Source organism: Myxine glutinosa, chromosome 2, assembly GCF_964187855.1.
Source record: "Myxine glutinosa chromosome 2, kmMyxGlut1.1, whole genome shotgun sequence".
Taxonomy (NCBI): Eukaryota; Metazoa; Chordata; class Myxini; order Myxiniformes; family Myxinidae; genus Myxine; species Myxine glutinosa.
This window is the reverse complement of record NC_136262.1, coordinates 209,576,190-209,596,302: the sequence shown is the minus strand read 5'-3', so window position 1 is coordinate 209,596,302 and position 20,113 is coordinate 209,576,190. Positions and strand designations below refer to the sequence as shown.

The 20,113-nt window shown below is 50.4% G+C and overlaps 1 protein-coding gene across 3 annotated transcripts in view; it reads right to left on the bottom strand.

The window, feature by feature from the left end:
- DCTN1 (dynactin subunit 1) overlaps window positions 1-12,520 on the bottom strand; it is a 100,408-nt gene extending 87,888 nt beyond the window's left edge. For 2 of the 3 annotated variants that reach the window (XM_068106396.2, XM_068106397.2), the window contains exons 1-2: window positions 12,397-12,520; window positions 6,554-6,793 (exon numbers count right to left, since the gene is read on the bottom strand). In XM_068106396.2, coding sequence (XP_067962497.2) covers window positions 6,554-6,775 — 222 coding nt within the window. In that variant the 5' untranslated portion in view covers window positions 6,776-6,793; window positions 12,397-12,520. The remainder of the gene's footprint in view (window positions 1-6,553; window positions 6,794-12,396) is intronic. The other variant, XM_068106399.2, reaches the window with a different exon arrangement.
- Window positions 12,521-20,113: the final 7,593 nt, after the last annotated feature.

Genomic DNA, 20,113 nt, shown 5'->3' with positions numbered 1-20,113 from the left:
TGCGAAGGACACCGAGGGATCATTAATGTCCACCAATGCTAGTGCACAGGATATCCAAATTAACGTCTATACGAGGGACGGTACACTTTGTGACGTAATGTCCTGCCTGCAATTCAACAGTCCAAATAGTTTATCATCAGGTCGGGAATCGAACCCAGACAATACAGTTCAAAGATAAGAGTGCTCCTTCTGCACCATCCCTTCAGCCAACTTTAAGAGTAGCTCACTACTTTTTATCTTTTCAAAATAGTTAACAATTAGGTTAACTAAATAGTTAACAAAATGGTTGCAAGTTTTTGCTTTTTGTAAAGTGCGAAGGACACCGTGGGATCATTAATGTCCACAAATGCCAGTGCACAGGATATCCAAATTAACAGCTATCCGAGGGACGGTGCACTATGTGACGTAATGTCCTGCATGTAAGTCAACTTTTAGGATGACTCTGCATGTAAGAGTGTCCTTACGTGTAAGAGTGAAAAATGTCCTGCATGTAAGAGTCGTCTTACGAGATGCCTTTTCATGGGGTTTGTTGTTGTGGTGGCAAAGAACGATGAAGCAAGCGACGAACAACAACAACATGCATTTTAAGGCCATTTTCCCTGCTAGAGCAGGGGTTAGCCTTGCGGTCCCCATGACAATCTTCTCCATTTTGCCCTATTTTCTGCATCTCTCCTTGTTAACCCCATTGCCTGCATTTCTTCTTCCACCATCTTTAGCCAAGTCTTTCTCGGTCTTCCCCGTCCTCTACTTCCTTCTACATTCATTTCCATCACTCTTCTCAACCAGTCACTTTCATCCTTCCTCAACACATGACCAAACCATCTCAACCTGTTCCTCTTCACAGCATCAATCACAGTCTCTATTCCCATCATCTTTCGCAATTCATCATTTGTCTTCCTCTCCCTCAACGATACTCCGCACATCCACCGAACCATTCGCATTTCCACCCTTCGTTGCTGCTCTACATTCATGACCCATGTCTCGCTCCCATAAATCATAACACTTCTCACACATGCAGCATACACCTTTCCCTTCAGGTTCACCGACACTCCAATCCTCGTCAACATGCCACTCAGTTCCCGAAACTTCTTCCATGCACATCTCACTCCAGCAACCGTTGCCGAGTCTGATCCACCTTCTCCATTCAGCATGTCTCCGAGGTAGCAAAATGTTTTCACACCTTCCAGCTTCACGCCGTCTCCAAGATCCAACTCACCATTTCCTCCATCTGCAGCTCCCTCTGTGCACACCTTGCATTTGAATGTAGCTGCCACACTGGTTAATGACCCTCTCAGACCACTACATTTTTGATGAACCCACTCAGCGCACATTGTACATTGAACGGAGTTCACTCCGACACCCTTCCTGCACACAGCACATGGGCCACTTCCCAGTTCTTTCCACCTCACCACATGCTTTACCACTTGCCATCACCTTCGTCTTTCCTATATTCACCTTCAGACCTTTTGTCTCCATACATTCCTTCCACTTGTTCATCTTTTCCTTCAGTCCATCCATACTTTCCGCAATCAACACCAGATCATCTGCATACAACAACTCCCATGGTAAACCCTCCTTTACGTTCTGAGCCAGCACCTCCATCACAGCCACAAATAGTAGTGGATTTAGTACCGACCCCTGATGCACTCCCACCTTCACCTCCAACTCAGCACTGTTCCCGTCCTTCGTCCTTACAGCTATGCGCGCTCTTTTGTACATTGCCATCACGACTCTAATCAACCATTCCTCCACTTCTAACTTCCTCAATGCCCATGTCAATACTCGCGTGGAACCCTATCGAATGCTTTCTCCAGATCAACAAACCCAAGAAACAACTTATTCCTCTTCTCCATGTACTTCTCCTGCAACTGCCTCACAATAAAGAGCGCGTCTGTCGTTCCTCTTCCTGGCATAAATCCAAACTGCATTTCGTCGATCTTCACCTTCTTCCTTATCCTCCTCTCCAACACCCTTTCCAATACCTTCATTCCATGCTCCAATAACTTTATCGCTCGGTACGAGCCACACTCCAGAGGGTCACCTTTCCCCTTGTATAGAGGGACGAGGGTACTCAGTTCCCAATCCAATGGAATGCGGCCTTCTTTCACCACCAGATTACAGATCTCTGTCATTCTCTTCACACCCCAACTTCCTGCTGCCTTCAATATATCTCCCACAACTCCCGTCGGCCCTCCCGCTTTTCTACTCTTCATTGCCTTTATCGCTTCCTCAACTTCCTTCTCAGTTATCTTCTCTGCCGGTCCTAAAACTGGGTTACACTCTATGTTGCCATCCCATTCATTCTCTGTATTCAACAGCCTTTCCATATATCTTTTCCATCTTCCTTTAATTCCATCTGGGTCCACAACGATTTGTCCCACTTCATCCTTCAAGCAACTCACCCCCATCACATCACACCTCTCTTTCGCTATCTGCTTTGCAATCCTTTGCTCTCTGCTTTGCTTTGCTCTCTGACCCTCTTCCGAATCCAAGCGTTCTCCGAACATTTTCTTACATGCCTCCTGCGCCTTTGCTACCTCTTTCTTTGCAGCCTTCTTGGCTGCCTTATAACTTTCATGCTCTGCTTTTTCTGCTCCCGTACCCTTCGCCTTCTGCCACTCCTTGAACTTCTTCCTCTTCTCGTCAATCCTCTTTCCAACTTCATCATCCCACCACCATGTTTCCGAGTGCCTCAGTGGTCCTTTTGTCCATCCACATACCTCACCAACGGCTCCCAACAGACTATCTTTCATTGACGTCCAACCACGTTCAAGCTCAACCACATCATCCTCTACCCTACTCAGCCTCTCTTTTAATGCCTCCCTCACTGTCACCACTTTCAATCTCCACACCTTCATTCTCGGTTGGTACTTCACCGCCGAGCTCTCCTCGCACCTTTCACCCTTATGTCGCAGACAACCAAGTGGTGCTGTGAAACAGCCTCCTCCCCCGGGATCACCTTTGTGTCCCGGAGGTGCCCCCTATCTCGCCTACGCACCATTAGGTAGTCAACGGTTGTCGTCGACCCACCTGACGTGTATGGAACAAGCTTATTATCCCCTTTCTGGAACTGAGTATTACAAATCAACAAATCAGCTCCATCAGCAAACTCCAAAATCCTTTCACCTTCTCCATTTCTCACACCATATCCGTAACCCCCATGAACTCCCTCAAAACCGTCCATACTCCTTCCCACATGTCCATTTAGGTCTACTCCTACCACAACAACTTCCTCATCTTTCACGTTTTCCATCAGCTTCTCTATCGCACACCAGAACTTGTCCTTCTCTTCATCGCTCCGACCAACCTGTGGATCATATCCCGAGATGACGAAGCAAGCGACCAACGCAAGTTCATATTAAGACGATGGCAAGTTCTGGTCTACCCCAATAACCTTATCTACCTTGACCCTCTTACTTACAGGTTACACTGTTTCTCCCCTTTATTTCTTGTTCGTTCATTCCCTTCCTTGTTGTGCTTAACAGTGGACCCAAAGCTACGAGGGACTTCCTCTTCCCCGAGACTCAATTCTGTGTACCCCCTCCCAAAAAGGAGGTTTCTTTCCTGTATTTTTCCAATTTATTCAGGCAAAAAAAAATTTTTGGACGCCAAATATAAACCTAATTGTTAGTTTAAGCATTTAGAAACAACAAATTAAAGGGCAATATTGTTGTAGTACTTATTGCAATAGCTTGCGAGTTCACCAAATGAAAACCAAAATAACTTTCAGAAGTAGCATTCAGTAGCTACCAAAAGTAGCATTCAGACTAAGCATTCCAATTGTTTTCTAGAAACGAAACCCTTTTCTTTTTATCCTAAACATCTTACAGAAGACACCAGGTTGGACTGATGAACTTGACTGATTGTGATCCGAACAACATTGTGCATTACAAACAGAAGACTATCCGCAAACAAACCCACACCCTTGTCACAAATAAAAAGCTCCCTAGAGCAAATTGATTTCGCTTCCTCAAGTTTCCAGAAAAAACATCCAATGACTATTGCAATTCTCACAAAAACATAAAACCCGTATAAACAAATGGTTCAAAAGGTAGTGAAACAGAGGTTGCTGGGCAACTTGAAGCTCTCAAAGGATTGTGCATTCAGGCATTCAGGAATTAGACGAGAGGACGAGAGTCTATGGCGGAGTGGACAAAGGCGTGCTCCAATTATGATGTCAATGTGGAAATGAGGCTTTTCAAAGCTCTGGAACAATTCCTGCAGCCTCATGCAAGCGTGGGAACGGAATGGTTTAGAGTTAGAATCGATACCCTCCGTACGTAACCCAAATCAGATGCAGCCTCAAAGCGAGTTGAATGGTGCCACAGTTCATGGTGCTGCAGAAATGTCCAAACTAATAAGTTCAAAACTTCTAAAAAAACAGGATTAAAACGAAAATAATATAAGTAAATAAACATCGTCGTATGGTTAAAAAGCAGTTCAAGGTCATCTAGCTTTGCAGGGTGACAACAGTGAAGGGGTCTCTTGTACTAGATTGCACCATTTAATTTTTTTTTTTTTTAAGACTACGAGTTTGACAAATGAGCATTTAAAAAAAAGAAAAAAAAGAAGACATCATGCAGAGCATGATACTTGCATAATCCACCCTCCACCCAAAATAAAGAGATGCCATGGATAAATCAAATTGTCCATTTCATTAAGATTATAATTGACTATCTTAATCAAAGCTCGGTTAAATCGGATGAAAAGTGATGATTTTTCAGATGAAAATTGAAGATTTTAGAAGTTTGACCTGGAGTTGACCTTTGACCTTTTGACCTAAAAATAGTTGGTTTCCCTAATTAGTGACAATATGCAAATGCTGTTCAATTTTCTAGTCAATCGGATGAAAAATGGTGATTTTAGAAATTTGACCTACAGATGACCTTTGACCTCAAATTATTAATCCACACAGAAATCCTAAAATGGCCCGGGCAATATTATTGGCACCTTTTAGAAGGTGTTACAAATAATTCGATTTCAAGCAGGGGATTCTCCTTTACTTTGGAATTGAACTCACCTATGGTGAGTTGCAGGTGCCTGCAATATAAAAATCACTCATTCAACCAGTTTGAACAGAGAAAAGGAGTCATTCTTCTGTTTTGTATCACTGTGTGCACCGCAATGAGCATGGAGAAAAGAAATAAAACCAGAGAATTGTCTGAGGAGGTCAGACACATGATTGCAGCCAAGCATGGACAATCTCAAGGCTACAAGTCCATCTCCAGAGACCTTGATGTTGCTGTGTCCACCAGACGCAATGTTATCAGGAAGTTTAAGGCCCATGGCACTGTAGGCAACCTCCTTGAACGTGGCTGCAAGAGCAGACTTGATTGAAGATGGCAGCAAATGGTTTTCAAATGGTGGAGAAAGCACCTCAATCAACTGCCAAACAGATTCAAGCTGGCCTTCAGACACAAGGTACGACAGTTTCAACTCACACCATCCGTCACCAACTCAATGAAAGGGGATTCTATGGTAGGAGACCCAGGAGGACCCCAATGCTGGGCGAAAGACATAAGAAAGCCCGACTGCAGTTTGCCAAAACACACCTGAACAAGCCAAAATCCTTATGGGAGAATGTTCTGTGGACAGATGAGACCAAATTAAAGCTTTTTGGTGAAGCACATCATATCTATGTTTACAGAAAACAAAATGAAGCCTTCAAAAAAAGAACACCTTCCCTACAGTCAAACATGGAGGTGGTTCAGTGATGTTTTGGGGTTGCTGCACTGCCTCTGGTACCGGGTGCCTTGAATGTGTGCATGGCATCATGAAATCACGAGATTACCAAGGCATTTTGGAGCACAATGTTCATCCCAGTATCAGAAAGCTGGGTCTCCGTCAAAGGTCATGGATCTTGCATCAGGACAATGACCCAAAACACACTTCAAAAAGCACCCAGGAATGGTTCAAGACAAAATGCTGCACTGTTCTGGAGTGGCCAGCAATGTGGGGAGATCTGAAACCCTGTGGGTAGATCTGAAAACAGCAGTTGGGAGAAGGCACCCTTCAAATCTGGGAGAACTGGAGCAGTTTGCACAAGAAGAGTGGGACAAACTGCCAGTATAGAGGTGTAGGACCTCATTCATGGCTATAGGAAGTGCTTGACTGCAGTTATTTTTTTCCAAAGGCTGTGCTAACAAATATTAAATCTTGGGCATCAATAATTTTGTCAATGCCATTTATTTTTATTTTCCGATTTAAAAAGATATAATAAGTTCTGAATCAAAAACAAAGGTTCTGTAATATTAACAGTAAAATTAATAATTGTGGAGACCAAATACTTTTGTCAATTTCAACTTATTTTTCGAGAAAATTGCGAGTTATTTGAAAAAAGTGCAAGGGTGCCAATATTTTTGGCCACGACTGTAAAAGAAGGAATCTCACGACACAGAGTTCAGAATGCACCATAACATAAGGTACCAAGATATTGTCACATAATGACAAATATGCACATTCTGATAACAGCACATGCATCCTGTTATCCAAACTACCACCATGGATGTGCAACACTGAGCACATCCGTGCACACACATCTTGTGGTACAAACCTGAGCCTGTCTGATGAAGATTCCACAATTTTCATCACAGTTGAAGTAACGCCGATTCTGTACTGTGCCGTCATTCTTCCCCTTGGGCTCATCGAGGATGACTCCGACCCACTTGCCAGAGGCGAAGAGCGTGGAACCCACGTAAGCCACCGTTCCCTGATGTCCCTTCCCGATCACCTCAACTCTGTACCCGACCTTCACCGGCCGGGTCTCGCCGCTCATCTTTCCAATTGGTGTCGCCTGCACAGAACAGATGATTAACTGTCGGCATCCGATTTCTCCCAGGATTTTGCATTTCCTTGGAATCCCATCATCTTCTATGTTTGTTTAAATTATGGTTAAATTGATGGGGCGTGCATTATTTATATAATCTTACAATGATTTTAGACTCATGGTGAAGCTTGTAATTACATGAATCATGTGCAGGACAAAGACAGAAGGAGACATCAAGTGCATATGTACATGAATTACAAGGGTATTAGAAGACAAAAGACAATATATTAAATACACATCTTTCATTCTGGTGTTCTGCACGAAAGCAGGTTCCATGCTGCCAAAACAGACCCAAGGCAAGGATTACACTGGTTGATTCCCAAGAGCACAGTGGCCTCCATAATTCTTAAATGGACGAAGTTTGGATCAACCAGGACTCTTCCTAGAGATGGCCGCCCGGCCAAACCGAGCAATCGGGGGAGAAGGGCCTTGGTAAGAGAGGTGACTAAGAACCCGATGGTCACTCTGGCTGAGCTCCAGAGATCCTGTGTGGAGATGGGAGAAACTTCCAGAAGGACAACCATCACTGCAACACTCCACCGATCTGGGCTTTATGGCAGAGTGGCCAGACGGAAGCCAAACAGTTCAATCTTGGTTTCATCAGACCACAGAATCTTGTTTCTCACAGTCTGAGAGTCCTTTAAGTGCTTTTTTGCAAACTCCAAGCGGGCTTTCATGTGTCTTTCACTGAGGAGAGGCTAACCCTAACAACCCTAACCCCCCACCACACCCTCCGCCCCTACCTTTTTTACCTCTGCCAACTGGAATGGACAGAGGTTGTTTTGACCACTGTCAGTTTGTTTGCGTGCAGGATATCTCAACAAGTTATTTACGAATTTAGATGAAATCTGGTGGTCAGGCTGAGTGTGTAACATGGACGAATTGATTTGAATTTTGTGGAAATCCAATTCCGGATGCGAGAATTATTAATTTTCTTAAAGTGATTCTTCGCCATTGTCATTGAGAGTTTGGGCAACAACAATATATCGCACGATATTTCAAAAAGTTGTTGATGGATTCGGATGAAACTTGGTGGGCATGTTCAGTGTGTGACAAGGGAGAATTGATTCGGTTTTGGTAAAGATCCGAATACGGATCCAGATATGAGAATTTTAAAGTGATTCTTCACCATGGAGCGATTGGTCGAAAAACGACATATGGAATGATATTTTAAAATTTATGGACGGATTCGGACGAAACTTAGTTGACAGGTTGGGCTTGTGACGAGGACAAATCGATTCGATTTTGGTGAAGATCCAGATCAGGATCCAGATACTATAATTATTGAATTTTATAATTGATTAATTATAATTCACCATTGAGTGATTGGGCTAAAAATGATCGAGAGCATGATATCTCAAAAGGTTGTGGACGTTTTATACCTAAACTTGGTGGATGAGCTGGTTTGGCGACAATAAGAAGCCGATTACATTTTGGTTCAGGTCCGAATCCAGATCTGGTTCATCAGTGGGATACAAAACATAAACTGTTCAACCTGGCAGAGGTATGCTCCCTTCCGAGTGCCTTTCTAGTCTGTCACATGATCGTCTTGCGAGATATCATTGGACAATGGGCAATTACGCGCATCTTTTTCGTTCACTCAGCAATTAATCCAAGCCACGTTACTTTTCTCCTCAAGCTCTGTGTTAATTCCTGATACGCAGTGTTTAGATTTGTTGTAAAAATTGTCATTTTACATCTTTTAGCTAAATTTTGTCAAGTGAAAAAAATAGACTTGAATTGTTGTAAAAAAAAAATACATCGACTTGAACAAGGCTTTTTTTTTTTTTGTATACAGAATCGAGGCTCGTGAAAGAGCTAACATTTATCACACAAACAAATCAAACAGACAAACAAAGTATATGAAAAGGGGAGCGATACACAAGATGGGGAGAGAAGGGGAAGCACATAAACACAACATTTGGGAGCAGGGACATCGGGAATGTGTGGGAGGGAGAGGGCTTGGGGGAAGGTGGCGTGGGAAGGGTGGGGGGGCTGGGAGAAGTATAAACACAAGGACACCAAGGACTTCCAGGAAAGCAGTTGGTATTTCAAAAAAGTGGATTTGGGCTGAAATTAGTGGGGGTAGAAGAGATCAAGGTTTTGCATGGGGGAAAATACGAGATGGTGGTGAACAGCTGTTTTAAAGACCTGGAGGGAGGAGTGGGATTGAAGAGAGTGAGGGAGTTTGTTTCCAGAGGCGGGAGAAAAGAGGAATGAAGGAGTGAAGGTGAGCAGAGAGTCTTGATTTTGACAGTTTAACCATAAGAGGGTTGCAGGCAGATCTTGTGCGACCTGTAGGAATGTTTGGGGGACAGAGCCCAGAGAGAGTTGGAGGAGCAAGGCCGGAGAGGAGTCGGTAGAAGACAGAAAGACCACCAACCTGCCTGCGGTGAGTAAGTGAAAGGCCCTCGGAGGTAGCTTCATCACAGGAGATTCCAATGATTCTGAACGCTTTGGTTTCAACAGCGTGAAGACGAGCTAGGTGCGAGGCAGGAGCACCAGCCCAGGGGGGAGAGCAGTATTCCATTGAGCTGCGGATGAAAGCCTTGAATGTGGTGAGGAGCTCAGGTGTGCCAAGGAAGGACTTCGCACGACGGAGGATGCCCAGTCGGCGACTGGCTTTGGAAGCCAGATTTGAAATGTGGTTTCCCAGGAAAGATCATGGCAGATAGTGAGACGCAAAAGCTTGAGTGACAGAACTTCTTGGAGAGGATTATTCAGAAAGTGGATGGGAGGGTTGTCCAGTCAGTCTTTTCGGAGAGACATCGTAAGAGTGTGAGATTTGTCAGGATTGAAAGACATGTTCCACTTGTTTGCCCAGTCTGTGATTTTGTCCAGGTCTGCAGAGAGTGAGGAGGCTGCAGACTGCCGATCTGAGGGATGAGGAATGGAGCGGCAGAGAGTGGAATCATCAGCAAAGAGATAGAGAGGATTTTCAAGAGAGTCAGAGAGATCATTGATGAAGACCAGAAAAAGCACAGGGGCCAGAACACTGCCTTGGGGAACTACAGCCTGAACAGGAAGAGGAGATGAGAGAAACCCATTCAGGGCCACACGTTGACTACGACCAGAGGAAGTCCGCCAGCCAGAGGTAGAACTGGGTTTGGAACCTCTACATAGGCCCAATAATTGTTAAATGTCAATTTTGAGGTTTGCACGACATCCACGTTTGCTCCATTATAGTAAAACATTATCCTCTACTCCCACTCTCCCCTCCTTTGATTTACTATATTTTCCATTGTGTACATTATATCCTGTCAACCATTCATGGGATTATGATAACAAAGGTAACTGGTTGAGTTCAGGGGTTTTCGACACCTGAGTTATTCTTCGTGTATTTTCTCACCTAACTCGAGCACTCTTTGCATTATAAATTAAATATTTTCTTCATGTTTAGGACAAAACGCCAATATATATGGGCAGGAGAATAGGATTACCAATAGTGGGATAGCCATTGAGCTTTTTGTCTGGGTTCAATTAAAAACAGGGTCGATTGAGCTAAAAACTGCTGTTCTGGTACAGCATCACCTCTCAGACAAGGACATATTGACAAGCATCCCAACTGGACATAACTAGTTAATGGAGACTGAAGGCTCAATCATTGGGATGTTTCATATGCAAATTAATGCAGAAAGATAGCAAGCGCAACATCAATACAGCTTCCTCACCTCCTCTCACCACCTCACCCCACCCCTTGGAACGAAACCAGAAGAGTGATTTGATGGTTGGTTCAGACTGAATATATCAAGAATTATAAAAATTGAGGTTTTCCTCAATGAATGCCTCCTCCCCTCCCCACCCCTTAATTGAATCAGGGGAAGCATTGACCACCTCTCACAGGCAAGACAGCAGGTCAAGAACTGACCCCCATTCAAGATGGAGATGGCAGGTCACGCACTATCTCCCTCTAAACTCTAAAGCATAATTTGGCAGTTGAAGCACTGACATAATTTCAAGGTAGAACTGGTGAAGCAAGCACTAACTCCCTCTAAAGTCTGAAGCTTGAGCTGGCAGGTAGAAGCAGTGACTGCCCCCTCCCTTCCAAAGCTGGGCCTGATAGGTCAATCACTGAAGCCTCCCAATCTGGACCTGACAGGTGAAGCACTGACCCCCTCCCAAACTGGACCTGGCAAGTCAAGCACTGAACCCTTCCTAAACTGGACCTGGCAAGTCAAGCACTGATGCCCTCCCAAACTGGACCTGACAGCTCAAGCACTGACCATGACCCAAACTGGACCTGACAGCTCAAGCACTGACCTCCTCCCAAACTGGACCTAACAGCTCAAGCACTGACCACGACCCAAACTGGACCTGACAGCTCAAACACTGGCCATGACCCAAACAGGACCTGACAGCTCAAGCACTGACCATGACCCAAACGGGACCTGACAGCACAAGTACTGACCCCCTCCCAAACTGAACCTGACAGCTCAAGCACTGACCTCCCATGCTGGACCTGACAGCTCAAGCACTCACCATGACCCACACTGGACCTGACAGCTCAAGAACTGAACACGACCCAAACTGGACCTGACAGCTCAAGCACTGAACACGACCCAAACTGGACCCGACAGCTCAAGCACCGACCTCCTCCCATGCTGGACCTGACAGCTCAAGCACTGACCTCCTCTCAAACAAGACTTGACAGCTCAAGCACTCAGCATGACCCAAACTGGACCTGACAGCTCAAGCACTGACCACGACCCAAACTGGACCTGAGAGCTTAAGCACTGACCTCCTCCGATGCTGGACCTGACAGCTCAAGCACTGGCCTCCTCCCAACCTGGACCTGACAGCTCAAGCACTGACCTCCTCCCAAACTGGACCTGACAGCACAAGTACTGACCCCCTCCCAAACTGAACCTGACAGCTCAAGCACTGACCTCCTCCCATGCTGGACCTGACAGCTCAAGCACTCACCATGACCCACACTGGACCTGACAGCTCAAGAACTGAACACGACCCAAACTGGACCTGACAGCTCAAGCACTGACCACGACCCAAACTGGACCTGACAGCTCAAGCACTGACCACGACCCAAACTGGACCTGACAGCCCAAGCACTGACCTCATCCCAAACTGGACCTGACAGCTCAAGCACTGACCACGACCCAAACTGGGCCTGACAGCTCAAGCACTGGCCTCCTCCCAAACTGGACCTGACAGCTCAAGCACTGACCTCATCCCAAACTGGACCTGACAGCTCAAGCACTGACCACGACCCAAACTGGACCTGACAGCTCAAGCACTGACCTCCTCCCAAACTGGGCCCGACAGCTCAAGCACTGACCTTCTCCCAAACTGGACCTGACAGCTCAAGCACTGACCTCCCCAAAACAAAAGCTTGATCGTGCAAGTCAATAATCGAACCCAAAGCGCCCAAAACCCCCTCTTCAAAGATGAACCACGCCATACATACTCCAGCCATTGATTGTAGTGGTGGACGTTGCCCAAGCCAAGGGAAGGTGCTAAGGCCTATCCATCCGACGTCGCAAACAGCACTGATAAACATTCCACAGCGATCACAATCCCCAGGACAATCTGTTCCGAGAGGCTGCCGTACACACCTGTTGTGAAGAACAGCAACTAAATCAAGGGCCAGAGTAATGGTGAAGCAGGGTTGACGTATTGGTGACCAACAGGGTATGGCAGCGTCGACTGACGAACAGAACGCGACGACGTCATACTAGCGGAAGTTGTTGGCTGAGGCGACGTCATGACGTGCCATCAACACGAAACTGCAAACAAACTATAATGCTGTCATTTATTATTATTATTATTATTATTATTATTATTATTATTATATTATTATATTATTATATTATTATATTATTGAAAATACTGATCATGGTGAGCATACACTATTAAAATACCAGACTCCAGGGTGATATGGATCGAGCGTTCAATCTGAGTGGGACAGGTCAGGCCGGTGGTTTGAACCTGGTACTTCACGTTCAGCGTTTAAAGCGTTGGACGTTGGACAAACACACGTTGGACAGGCTTGATGGGCCGAGAGATCGACTGTGTTGAAGTTCCTTGTAAGGATCTCATATTATTACTCATATCCCAAAGTGGAACAAACTCCCCACTCAGGATAACGTCGTTTGGTCCATCATGTCTGTGGCCCATGTCCCATCATGTGCATCTCGTTTGTCTGACACATGGCCGCCTATAGAGTCGAGAGTAATATCGCAACAATGGCGTAGATAGAGGGACGGGAATAAATAAATAAATGAAAAATATAACTTTCTACTAATGCCCGAATGAATAGGAGCAACAAAAAGGTTTTACTGTAGCGGTTACCGCTGGATGCACACAATCGCCTTGCACCGGCCAGAACACGGCCAGACGCGCCTCTCCCAGGCATGCCCGGACTCACTGTTCCCGGGCGGGCACGCCCGAACCTCCCGGGCATGCCCGCTATCGCCTTTCCAGGGCTCGCCCAGAGCGTCCGGGCATGCCCGCTATCGCCTTTCCAGGGCTCGCCCAGAGCGTCCGGGCATGCCCGCTATCGCCTTTCCAGGGCTCGCCCAGAGCGTCCGGGCATGCCCGCTATCGCCTTTCCAGGGCTCGCCCAGAGCGTCCGGGCATGCCCGCTATCGCCTTTCCAGGGCTCGCCCAGAGCGTCCGGGCACGCCCGCTATCGCCTTTCCAGGGCTCGCCCAGAGCGTCCGGGCATGCCCGCTCTCGCCTTTCCAGTGCTGTCCAGAGCGCCCGGGCACGCCCAGCCTCGACTTGCCAGGCCGCAGCCAAACACGCCCGGGCAGGTCCAGACTCGCCTTTCCAAGGCTCGCCCTTGACACCCGGGCATGCCCGGTATAGCTTTTGCCGGGCAAACTTCCCGACATAAATGTGTATATATATTGCTGCCCGATAAACGGGCTTGTCAGAATACCTGAGCTGTTTTGTTTCAATAAAGCAACTCGGACAAATTCCGTCTTTGGTCGCGTCAATTCTTTCGACTCGCGTTGGAGCGCAGTTCCTTCATTGGTGACCTACCGACATGGATACGGCAGTGACGCTTAAACTGCCTACCTTCTGGGAGGCTCACGTGGCTGTTTGGTTCGCTCAGGCGGACTCTCAGTTCGCCCTGCGAGGCATCACCGCGGACGACACCCGCTTCCACCATGTTGTGGCGGCGCTCGGTTCCGCCACCGCGGCCCGTGCCTTGAGCCTCCTCGAGCACCCGCCGGCTGCTGACAAATACGACGCGCTGAAGACACTCCTCCTCGACGCTTTCACCCTCTCACCGGCAGCACGCGCACGGCGCCTGCTCGCTCTGCCCGAGCTCGGCGACACGAACCCGTCCGAGCGCATGGACTATATGCTCTCGTTGCTCGGTGAGCACTCTCCGGATTTTCTGTTCCGCGAGCTGTTCCTTCGCCAGCTGCCTCACCCGGTACGCCTCGCCCTGGCTGGCACGTTGATCACGGATTCCCGCGCCCTCGCCAGGGAAGCCGATAAGATCTCCTCGGCGGGCCAGCACATCGGCGCGGTTACCTGGAGCCCGCCGCCGTCCGAGGCGACGCCCGAGCGCCCTGCGCGGTTGGAGGCCGAACTGCCGGTGCAACTGGCGGCCGCCACGCCGCACCGCCCGCTTCCGACACGACGGCCGGGGCCTCCACCTGACCGGGCGTGGTGTTATTACCACGCCAGGTTCGGACACAAGGCTCGGACGTGCCGGCCCCCGTGCACTTTCGGCAGGTCGGGAAACGGCCGGGCCGGCGTTCATTCCCAGCCATGAGCGCCGGCCACTCGGGCAACTTGCTGTTTATTCGGGACAAAGCGTCTGGGCGGCGTTTCCTGTGTGACACCGGCGCCCAACTGAGCGTCATACCCGCCTCCGAGCAGGACAGGCGGGACGCCGTTTGCGGCCCCTCTTTGGTCGCTGCTAATGGCTCGGCCATACGCACTTTCGGCCCACGCGTCGTCACCCTCTGCTTCGGCAGCCAGCGTTTTCAATGGACTTTTGTGACCGCCTGCATCCCCATGGCTTTGCTGGGCGCCGACTTCCTCTGCGCGCACGGGCTGCTGGTCGACGTCAAACGTCGTCGCCTTGTCAACGCCGAGACCTTCAGCTCCCTGGCGTGCACGATGAGCAGCTCCGCGCCGACCGAACTGGTGTGCGCCCTCCCGGCAGCGAACGAGTTCGCTCGCCTGCTCACGGAATTCCCGGCCCTCACGCGGCCGACGTTTTCGGCCGTCGCGGTGCGGCACGGGATCGAGCACCACATACCCACTACGGGCCCGCCGGTCTACGCCAGGGCCCGCCGCCTTGACCCGGCCAAGCTCGCCGTGGCGAAGGCCGAGTTCGACGCGTTGGAGCACCTCGGCATCGTGCGGCGCTCCGATAGCGCGTGGGCCTCGCCACTGCACATCGTGCCAAAGCCGGGGGGTGGATGGCGCCCGTGTGGCGACTACCGCCGTCTCAACGACGCTACCACACCCGACAGGTACCCGATCCCGCATATTCAGGACTTTTCCGCCCGTTTGGCGGGACGGGTCATCTTTTCGAAAATTGACCTGATACGGGGCTACCACCAGGTACCTGTCCGGGCGGCCGACGTCCCGAAGACGGCCGTCATCACGCCGTTCGGCCTGTTCGAATTTTTGCGGATGCCGTTTGGCCTCAAGAACGCGGCCCAGGCGTTCCAGCACTTGATGGACGGCGTGCTGCGCGACCTGCCGTTTCTTTTCGTCTATCTGGACGATATCCTCGTCGCCAGCACGTCCCGTGCCGAGCACCTCCTCCACCTCCGAACACTGTTCGGTCGCCTCAGCGAGCATGGCTTAATTGTCAACCCGGTCAAATGCCACTTCGGCGCGACGACAGTTGACTTTTTGGGCCACCGCATCACCAAGACCGGGGCCGTGCCGCTGCCGACCAAGGTCGAGGCCATCACCACGTTCCCGCGTCCCCGTTCCATCAAGGCCCTCCAAGAGTTCCTCGGCATGGTGAATTTTTATCACCGATTCGTGCCCCGCACTGCTCAGCTCATGCGGCCCCTTTACGAGGCCCTCCGGGGCAAGCCGGCCAAGCATGACATTGTTTGGTCCGCGGCCATGGACGCGGCCTTCGCCAGCGCCAAACGGGCCCTCGCCGACGCAACGCTGCTGGCTCACCCGGTGCTCAACGCGCCCATCGCCCTCACTACGGACGCCTCCAACTACGCGGTGGGCGCCCTCCATGAGCAATGGGTGGACGGGGTTTGGCAGCCACTCGCTTTTTTCAGCCGGCAACTCCGGCCGAACGAGTTAAACTACAGCACGTTCGACCGCGAGCTGCTCGGGCTATTCCTGGCCGTTCGCCATTTCCGACACCTCCTGGAGGGCCGCCCGTTCACGGCTTTCGTCGACCACAAGCCGTTGGTCTACGCAATGGCTAAGGTCACGGAGCCGTGGTCGGCCCACCAGCAGCGCCACCTCTCCGCCGTGTCGGAGTTCACCACGGACATCCGGCACGTCGCCGGCAAAGACAACGCCGTGGCCGACTGTCTTTCTCGGGCCAGCGCGAACGCGGTCCACCTCGGCGTGGACTTCGCGCTTATGGTGGCCGACCAGACCACCGACGCCTCGGTGCAGGCACTCCGTGCGGCGGACACGGGCCTCCGCCTGGCCGACATTCCCTTCGCGGGCACCGTCCTGCTCTGCGACGTCTCCCAGGGCCAGCCTCGCCCCATCGTGCCCGTTTCCTGGCAGCGCCGCATCTTCGCCTCCATCCTCGGCCTTTCTCACCCGGGCCAGAAAGCTTCTCAGAAGCTGGTGTCGGCGCGTTTCGTCTGGCACGGCCTTCGACGAAACATCCGCGACTGGGCCAACGCCTGCACGGCCTGCCAGCGGGTCAAGGTCCACCGCCACACCCAGGCCCCGCTGGCACCTTTCGCCGTGCCTGAACGGCGTTTCGACCACGTCCACGTGGACCTGGTGGGTCCCCTGCCCCCCTCGCGGGGGTTCACCCACCTGCTCACCATGGTGGACAGGACCACCAGGTGGCCGGAGGCCGTGCCCCTCGCCTCCTCCACCACCGCCGATGTGGCGCAGGCGTTCATCGCCACCTGGGTCGCGCGCTTCGGCGCACCAGCGGACATCTCGTCCGACCACGGCCCACAGTTCACGTCTGAGCTTTGGGGCACGGTCGCCCGTTCGTTTGGGGTCACGCTGCACCGCACCACGGCCTACCACCCCCAAGCCAACGGGTTGTGCGAGCGGTTTCACCGCTCCATGAAGGCCGCACTCATGGCCGGCCTTCAGGACGACGGTTGGGCCGACCGGCTGCCGTGGGTCCTTTTGGGCCTTCGCACGGCCCCCAAGGAAGACCTCCAGGCGTCCGCCGCCGAGCTCGTCTACGGCCAGCCGCTCCGCGTCCCGGGCGAATTCGTGCCCGACGCTACCAGTCCCTGGTCCGCCGCTCGCCAGCGCTCGGACCTCCAGGAGGCCGCCCGACGATTTGCCCCCGTGCCGACGTCCCGCCATGGTGGCCCCCATTCCTACGTCCCCCCAGCGCTTCGCACAGCGGAGTACGTCTTTGTGCGTCATGACGCGCACCGGGGGCCACTCCGGCCGCCGTACGACGGGCCCTTCCGGGTCCTGCGACGGGGCGACAAGTCTTTCATCGTCGACTTCGGCGGCCGGCCGGACCGGATTTCTGTGGACCGCCTCAAACCGGCGCACATGGACGTCGACCGACCACCACGGTTGGCCTTTCCTCCGCGGCGAGGCCGCCCCCCGTCCACAGTTCCCCCCGCTCGACCACCCACCTCCACGTCGGACCCCTCCCCACGACCCTCCAGGGGTCGCTTCGGCCGGGTCATCCGGACCCCCCTTAAATTGACCCTGCCGGTGCAAGTCGATTCTGGAGGGGCGTGTGTAGCGGTTACCGCTGGATGCACACAATCGCCTTGCACCGGCCAGAACACGGCCAGACGCGCCTCTCCTGGGCATGCCTGGACTCACTGTTCCCGGGCATGCCCGCTCTCGCCTTTCCAGGGCTCGCCCAGAGCATCCGGGCATGCCCGCTATCACCTTTCCAGGGCTCGCCCAGAGCGTCCGGGCATGCCCGCTCTCGCCTTTCCAGTGCTCGTCCAGAGCGCCCGGGCACGCCCAGCCTCGACTTGCCAGGCCGCAGCCAAACACGCCCGGGCAGGTCCAGACTCGCCTTTCCAAGGCTCGCCCTTGACACCCGGGCATGCCCGGTATAGCTTTTGCCGGGCAAACTTCCCGACATAAATGTGTATATATATTGCTGCCCGATAAACGGGCTTGTCAGAATACCTGAGCTGTTTTGTTTCAATAAAGCAACTCGGACGAATTCCGTCTTTGGTCGCGTCAATTCTTTCGATTCGCGTTGGAGCGCAGTTCCTTCATTACTTTGTCTCTGTGTTTTAGTATTTTTTATTCGAGTGTCTAGCTGTCTGTCTGTCTGTCTGGCTGCCTGGCTCTCTGCCTGGCTGCCTGGCTCTCTGCCTGTTTGTCGTCGGCTGTGTCTGTCTGAATGTCTGTCTGTCTGTTTGTCATCTGTCTGAATGTCTGGCTGTCTGTTTGTCATCTGTCTGTCTGTCTGGTTGTCTGCCTGTTTGTCGGCTGTCTGAATGTCTGTCTCTCTGTTTGTCATCTGCCTGAATGTCTGGCTGTCTGTTTGTCATGTGTCTGTCTGCCTAAATGTCTGGCTGTCTGTCTTGACTCTCTGCCTGTTTTTTGGCTGTCTGTCTGGTTGTCTGCCTGTTTGTCGGCTGTCTGTCTGGATGTCTGTGTGGTTGTGTGCTGTTTGTCGGCTGTCTGTCTGTTTGTCTGTCGTCTGTCTGGCTGTCCAGCTGTGTGTCTGTTTTTCGTCTGTCTGTGTTGCGATCGTATTCAGTGACCCTACGCCATGATTGTGCCAAGTCCCACTGCCGCTTTATTGAATCTCGTGAGAGTATGAAAAGAGTACAACAACAATTACAACAACAGGAAGCTGGCCCCAGGATCATGACATATGATCCGGTATCAACACAGTCTGTCTGTCTAATATGAGCAGGATATCTCAACAAATTATGGCCGGGTTCGGACTAAACTTGGTGGACAGGTTGGGGTTGTCACAAGAACAAATCGATTCGATTTTCGTGAAGATACGAATACGGATCCCGATAAGGGAATTTTTACAGCGGAGCCCATACGGCAATGCCATCGAGGACAGCGTTTGTCTGTCTGTATGTCCCCATAAGAGTCCACCAATCAGAGCTGAGGATCTGGTCACAGGGGGACACCTTCAGTAACCATTACAGTTGCATATTTTACTAAAAGGAAATATACTAGTACCCGACTGCAAAGCCGCAATGAGCCGGCGAAGCCAAAGCCTCTTGCCACTATTTTACCCATCACTATGGCATCAGTAGGTTAGGTAGTTGGTAGTTGGTAGGTGTAGTAGGTACCGTACCTAGTTCAAAATGACACCATTTGCATTCTGGATGAGATTAAAGTTTATAAAATTTCCTTCTTGATTAATTCGGTGAATTCCGTCTCAACTTCGGATATTTCCGGCCGTGAAAAACTATCCCCTACGGCCGCGAGATTTCTAAAAAATAATTCTTCGTCAATTTTAGAATATTTGACGCCGTTTTCAGCCTCCGAAACGCGGTAATAAGCTTTTCTGAAATATTTTTTCAAATGCTCGAATCTCATTGGTTCCGGTGTTTGGTGACGATTTTCGTTGAAGATAACCAGGGCCGGTGCAGGCACAGGGAACGAGGTTGGTCTTAAAGTATTTTAATTACAAATTAGAGGTGCATAAGATTGTGAATCAAAAAAAGACGAGTGAAACAAACTCCTATTGAACTTTTTCTCAATTTTTTAATGCATACTTCCGCATCCGCAAGATGGCGGCCTCCATGGAGCGATTTGGTTTTTGAAATATTTTTTCAAATGCTCGAATCTCATTGGTTCCGGTGTTTGGTGACGATTTTCGTTGAAGATAACCAGGGCCCGTGTGGCCCCGGGGAACGAGGTTGGTCTTAAAGTATTTTAGGACTCAACTCAACTCAACAAAAACTCAACAAATCAGGACTCAACCCTGACACCCTAAACAACTTCAGACCCATCTCCAACCTACCCTTTCTGTCAAAAGTTTTGGAACGCGCTGTAGCCACTCAACTTAAGCATCACCTCTCTGCCAATAACCTGTATGAAACATTCCAATCCGGATTCCGCTCCAACCACAGTACTGAAACTGCTCTCCTCAAAATCACCAACGACCTTCTCCTCTCCTCTGACGCTGGCAACCTCAACATTCTCATCCTCCTCCACCTCAGC